The sequence below is a fragment of the Eurosta solidaginis genome, chromosome X (genome assembly GCF_040869045.1).
Source record: "Eurosta solidaginis isolate ZX-2024a chromosome X, ASM4086904v1, whole genome shotgun sequence".
Lineage (NCBI taxonomy): Eukaryota > Metazoa > Arthropoda > Insecta > Diptera > Tephritidae > Eurosta > Eurosta solidaginis.
In genome coordinates, this window is record NC_090324.1 from 125,133,970 (window position 1) to 125,141,002 (window position 7,033).

The window sequence follows — 7,033 nt, forward strand, 5'->3', positions numbered from 1 at the left end:
TGGTCTGCATGTAAAAAGTATGACTACGAATCACGTATTTCAAAAATATATGACGTAAACGTAACTATTTGATGAAATTTGATGAATTTTGAAGCTTCTAGCCGTAAAAAAGGGGCAAAAATGAGAGTTTATATGAAGTATATAATATATATACCACCGATCTCTATGATTTTTTCAGACAACAATATATGCTATATACGTAAGCATTTTGTGAAATTTGAAGCTTCTAGCTGTTAAAACGGGGCAGAAATTGCGCAAACTTTCTTATCTGAACAATCGGTTGTATGAGATATATACTATATATACAACCGATCTCTATGATTTTTTCAGACAACAATATATGCTATATACGTAAGCAATCGGTGAAATTTTAAGCTTCTAGCTGTTAAAATGGGGTAGAAATTGCGAAAAGTTTCTTATCTGAACAATCGGTTGTGTGAGATATATACTATATATACAACCGATCTCTATGATTTTTTCAGACAACAATATATGCTACATACGTAAGCAATCGGTGAAATTTTAAGCTTATAGCTGTTAAAATGGGGTAGAAATTGCGAAAAGTTTTTTATCTGAACAATCGGTTGTATGAGATATATACTATATATACAACCGATCTCTATGATTTTTTCAGACAACATTATATGCTATATACGTAAGCAATCGGTGAAATTTTAAGCTTCTAGCTGTTAAAATGGGGTAGAAATTGCGAAAAGTTTCTTATCTGAACAATCGGTGGTGTGAGATATATACTATATATACAACCGATCTCTATAATTTTTTCAGACAACAATATATGCTATATACGTAAGCAATCGGTGAAATTTTAAGCTTATAGCTGTAAATTGGGTAAGATATTACAAAAAACCCCTTTTTCTGAAAAATCGGTTGTATGGAGGATATATGCTATAGTGGTCCGATCCGGTCGGTTCCGACAAATGTCTAATCGGACACCCAAATACACCCGCTCACCAAATTTTATCAAGATATCTCAAAAATTTAGGGACTAGTTTGCATACAAACAGACAGACGGACAGACGGACATGGCTAAATCAACTCAGCTCTTCAACCTGATTATTTCGGTATACTTAATGGTGGATCTATCTATTTTCCTTTAAGGACTTACAATTTTCGGTTTCGTGACGAAATTAATATACCATTTCATTTTCATGAAAGGTATAAAAATAGGTAGGTAATCTGTGTGAGGATGCAAAGCTTCACGTTTTTTGTGGTCTGCATGTAAAAAGTATGACTACGAATCACGTAATTCAAAAATATATGACGTAAACGTAACTATTTGATGAAATTTGATGAATTTTGAAGCTTCTAGCCGTAAAAAAGGGGCAAAAATGAGAGTTTATATGAAGTATATAATATATATACCACCGATCTCTATGATTTTTTCAGACAACAATATATGCTATATACGTAAGCATTTTGTGAAATTTGAAGCTTCTAGCTGTTAAAACGGGGCAGAAATTGCGCAAAGTTTCTTATCTGAACAATCGGTTGTATGAGATATATACTATATATACAACCGATCTCTATGATTTTTTCAGACAACAATATATTGTTGCGACTAAACAACTTTTGGCTAAATTTACGAGGCTTTCGAAAGTATAAAGAACAGGCTTTACTGAGTTTTACAGAATTCGCTTTTATTATTTGTAACGTGTGAATATTGTTTAGTTTAAAATGAATAGTTAAATGCAATATATGGCGCACTTTTGCGCTTTACTAATAGTTATAGAGAAATTGTTTAAATTAGTTAAATTGGTAAATCGTTTCAACACAGCTCAGCTTAGTGGCGGTTTTGTTTGGTTTCGTTTGGTTTCGTTTGTTTTTATATCTTTTCGTGCCTCGTACGCGTCTGAATTCTCGTAGCAAACTAACTCCTCGAAGGAACGTTTCGGTTAATTCAAACGCGCTTACATTTTTGGCACGGTTGCATTTTTGAGTATCAATACAGATAAGTTGCAATTTTTTGTATAAATAATAAGATAATTCACATTCAGTTTCGAAGTGATTGACAAGCAGTTTCATTTAAATAAGATTTAAAATACTGTAACGTTCTTAAGGAATATTTCCGAGCATTCTATGGTTTAAACTGTAACATCCTCCCCCCCGTGATTCACGTCACTGGTAAGAGAATCACTACCAACGTCAAGTATTGCAATTTTGGATGCTGGCCTTCGTATGACTCCGGTTGATGTCTTAACTAAAACGGATCTGACTTGACCATCTGGAGCTGGCTTTGCCTCTGTGACGATGCCCCTTTTCCAGTGCCCTCGGCTTTCGTTGTCGTCGCAGATTATAACAACGTCACCTACCGCTATCGGCTTTACTCTCTTATACCATTTAGTACGACGTGTCAAAGTGGGAAGATACTCAAGTATCCACCTCTTCCAGAAGGTTTGCTTCAGTTGCTGCGCTATATGCCATTGTTTGCGTAGACATTTTTCGTATGAGAGTGCAGGAGTTTGTATTTCATTTGCGCACCCTAGCAAAAAATGATTTGGTGTTAGAGGTTCGGCGTCTTTGTTTTCTAGTGGAACATGTGTTAATGGACGCGAGTTTATCAAATTTTCTGCTTCAATCAGTAGACTCTGTAACGTTTCCAACTGTGGCGCTCGTTCTTTAAGTGTGAATATTAAAACGCGTTTTACGCTTCTTACCATTCTCTCCCATGCGCCTCCTGCAGATGGATTGGCAGGTGTGTTGAAAACCCACTCAACTCCTCTACGATCGCATTCCGATTGCATGCCAACCTGCACACTTACCCAGTCTTCCTTGCTCGCGCCGACAAAATTTGTTCCCATATCGCTCCTAAGTCGCACCGGGACACCTCTTCGGTTTACAAAATTACGACAGACAATTATGGCGGAATCAGTCGACAGGTCCTTAGCTAGTTCTAAATGGATGGCTCTGATAGTTAAACAAGTAAAAAGCGCGACCCAACGTTTTTCTCGACGCCGGCCTATGGATACCAATATGGGCCCGAAATAGTCGACCCCTGAATACGTGAACGGGCGAACGAAGGGCGTAGTTCGATCGCTGGGTACTTGGCCCATGATTGGTGGTTCAGGTACAGCTGATAAGTTTTTGCACATTTGACAATTAGCTTTAATTGACCTTAGTACTCGGCGTGCGCTTGGAATCCAAAACTTCCGACGTATTGCGCATAGTGCTGCATCAAAATTATGGTGATGGAAAACTTCATGATAGTGTTTGGCTATAAGGCGGGATATAGGGTGGTCTTTTGGCAGAATTATTGGTCGCCTAGTTGACAGTGGTAGACATTCTGCGAAATCAATCCTCCCGGCCAATCGTAATGTGCTTTTCTCATCTAATATTGGGCTGAGCTTAAAGAGAGAACTACATTTCGGAATTTGAGCACCCTTACGTAACAATTCTATCTCGGCAGCAAACACATTGTGCTGTACTAGTGCGCAAATCAGTAACTCAGTTCGCTTAATTTCATTTGCATTAACAAAATTTGACGCATATTCATAGCCTTTACCCTTGCGAAATTTTATTATAGCATATCGTACCCATGTCATTACTCTTAAAAACTTATAATAATTTGAATACTTGTTGAATGGGATTACCACGTCTGGTAAAGCTATCGTGTATATTTGCTTAGAGCGTCTCTCCTCTTGGCATTCGTTTTGATTAATATCGCTTGGCATTACTGGCCATTCAGTATCAGGTAATCTCAAAAAGTTAGGTCCATTTAACCACTTACCATTTCCAGAAAATGTTTTGATGCGCGTTGCATCATCGGCTGGGTTTTCTATACCTGGGACCCACCTCCTCTGACTGGGTTCAGATGTTTGCAATACCTCAGCTATACGGTGTGCTACGAACTGCTTGTAGCATCTGGCATCGGACCTTATCCACTGCAGAACTATTTTTGAGTCTGGCCAAAATATCACTTTATTTGGCTGAACGTCATGGCTATTGATGACCGCTTCTTTCAACCTTATACCCAGGACAGCTGCTTGCAACTCAAGCCGTGGAATGGACAGGGGCTTGAGCGGGCTGCATCGGGATCGACCAGCTACAAACATAACTTCCGTGTTGTTTGTGTATTGAATGCGCCAGAAAGCGACGGCAGCAAATGCGATCTCGCTCGCATCGACAAAAACATGCAGTTGTATGTTAGCATTCGGGTTCAAAAAACTTACGCTATAGCATCTGGGCATCTTGAAATCTTCGATGGTGTTCAGTGTTTTGTACCACTGCATCCATTTCTTATAAATGTCCTCAGGGATTGGCTCATGCCAGTCAACGCTTCTGTGCCACAAGCTTTGCATTAGCACCTTTGCTCGTAAAACCATTCCACAAACAAAACCAAGTGGGTCGAATATCGACATAGTAACGCTTAACATTTCACCTTTCGTCGGTCGTCTACTATAGTCCAAAACAGCTTTTGGCACTTTTGAAAATGTTAGCTTGAATAAAAAATAATCTTCGTTTGGGTTCCAGTGCATACCCAGTACCTTTTCGGTAGCACCTTCACCTCGGCATATATAGTTATTTTGTTGCGTACACGATTGCGCATTGTTCGATACGGCTCGTATAAGCTCTTCTGAATTTGATACAAACCCTCTTATCTCGAAGCCAGCGCTGCTGTGGATGTCAATTACATCTTTGGTTACTTTAATACTTTCTTTGACGGTGTCAAAACTGTCCATGTAATCATCTACATAGTGCCTGTCGACGATGGCATCTACGGCTCTTGCGTTCATATTTCGATATTTTTCAGCATGCATATTTTTTATAAATTGCGCCGAGCAAGGGGAACTTATTGATCCAAATATCATTGCGCACATCACATATACTTCAGGTGCTTTTGATTGGTCGCCCTCTCTCCAAAGAAAGCTTTGCGCTCTTTGATCTTCTTTACGAATCAAGATCCGATGAAACATCTCGCGGATGTCACCACAAACTGCTACTTTACCCTGCCTAAACTTGCATAATATTGCTAAAAGCGATTTGGGTTGGTATTTTTCCGGCCCTTTCATTAAGGCACAGTTCAACGACATATTATTGATTTTTGATGCAGCGTCGAAAACAAGTCTGCGTTTGTTACCCTTATTTATGTTACATGTAGCAAAATGTGGTAAATACCACGTACGATCGGCACTTACACTTAATTCATCGGGGGAAAGCCGCTTCGTGTATCCCTTGTCTACATACTCGGCAATTTTTTCCTTGTACCACTTTCCATACTCTTGATCTCGTGCCATTTTTGCTTCAATTTGCTCTAAACGTTTTACGGCCGTACTGTAACTCTGCGGAAAATTTATATTATCTTTATTCCACAGTAAACCAGTTTCATACTTGCCGTTTACATAATTTGTTGTCTGTTGCAATAAATTTTCGGCTCTTATATCTACTTCTGATTTTACAATTGGCGATTTTACAACTTCAAACTTTTCTGCAGCAAAATATTCTGACATCTGTTTGTTTATTTCATGCAGTTGTGTGTAATCAATATTTACGTGACCAACTGTGACGTCATTAGAGCGATATTCGTTCGATCCAAATAGTGTCCAACCTACCATTGTTTTGTGGACTGCAAAACCATCATCTAAATTGACATGTTTACTTGTTCTTATTAAATCTGCATGCGAAAGTCCAATTAGAATTTGTGGTGTTACATTGTTATAATCTGTGATTGGTATATTTCTCAGCTGTTCGTGACGTTGCATGAATTCGCTCAAGTTCAACGATTGCTGTGGTAGATACAACTTCTTTGTTGTACGAACTCCCCTCATTTGATAACTCGGCGCTGCTTCATTTATGCCGCCAATCTCAAACGATACTTGCCGCGACTGTTCGCTCATACTTTTATTTCCAATCCACTTCAGCCGAAGTAAATCGGTTTTGCCTTTGAGGCCAATGGCGTCTGCTGCCTTTTCCTCTAACAGCGATATTTTTGCGCCTTCGTCTATAAAAGCAATAACATTGATTTCTCCTTTTGGACCTTTTATTTTTACAGGCAAATATTTTAGGAGTGTTTGTTTACGTTGTGGTGAATTCGACATTTGGTCAAATGGTTGCTTTGGATTCAAATACATTGTAGCGACAGCTGTTTCAACTGATGAAATATTTGTTTTGTTATTATTACTAGGATTGTGAAGCAAACGATTATGATATTTATTACATGACGATATACCACATACACGTCGTTTTCGGCAGTTTTGCACACTATGACCGAGCTGTAGACAACAAAAACACAAGTGTTTCTTTTTGATCAAATCCCACCGTTTGGAATAATTTTCCTCTTTAAATTTTGGGCATTGATTTAAGCTATGGTTTTGATCACATAATGAGCATGATTTTTCCTCTTTTGTGACAGTCATTATGGGTTTGAGTGGGCCTTTCGGCTTGTGGTGTGAAAGATCGTTGGACATATTTCGTGTCGGCATAACATCTATCGCCATTGACACGTACATGGCGGTGTTTTGCAACCAGTTTGAGAACTGATGCACATTTGGATATGGATTCTGCATTTCGAGGATGTGGCGTGTCCACTCTTCTCTCTTGTTGAGGGGCAATTTGCTCACTAACTCATCTATTAATATTGGGTTATTCAGATGTGGCGTAGCACCCGAAGTTTCTAAAAATGCTACTAAATTCGACACCATCGAACTAAAATTTAGTATATCGCCGATTCGTCCGGCAGTGACAGGTGGAAAGGTTCGAGCCTTGGCAATTTGGCTCCTAATCAGAAGCTCTGGGCGCCCGTAGTGAATTTCTAATGTTTTCATGGCTGCATATACGCTAGATGGGTGTATCAGTAGTGACTCTACTCGCTGTCTAGCCTCTCCTTTTAGGGCTTTCTGAAGACGCAGCAAATTCTCCAACTGGGAGTACGAGTGCATTTCAGTGGTTTCCTTAAAGGCCACGGAAAACATAGGCCACTCTTCAGGGGAACCATGGAACTCTGGTAAATCTAAAATCTTACGTGTAGCTGAACATCGTATCGGACTCCAGGATGGGTGTTCCTGAGGGGTGGTTTGTG

At 39.2% G+C, this 7,033-nt stretch overlaps 1 protein-coding gene across 1 annotated transcript; it reads right to left on the minus strand.

Annotated features, from left to right (window-relative positions):
• Positions 1 to 2,102: 2,102 nt before the first annotated feature.
• Positions 2,103 to 5,764, minus strand: LOC137235131 (uncharacterized). The gene is made up of 3 exons (XM_067758301.1): positions 5,351 to 5,764; positions 3,746 to 5,297; positions 2,103 to 2,635 (listed from the first exon to the last, which is right to left on the minus strand). Exons 2-3 carry the CDS (start codon positions 5,250 to 5,252, stop codon positions 2,103 to 2,105), a joined length of 2,040 nt encoding a protein of 679 aa, XP_067614402.1. The 5' UTR covers positions 5,253 to 5,297; positions 5,351 to 5,764.
• Positions 5,765 to 7,033: the final 1,269 nt, after the last annotated feature.

Excerpts from the sequence above, each read along its gene's own strand:
- LOC137235131 (XM_067758301.1), bottom strand. The coding sequence starts at position 5,252 with ATGGCACGAGATCAAGAGTATGGAAAGTGGTACAAGGAAAAAATTGCC. Across the intron at positions 2,636-3,745 it reads CAAAACATTTTCTGGAAATG|AACGAGCGCCACAGTTGGAA; the intron begins GTAAGTGGTTAA and ends TCACACTTAAAG.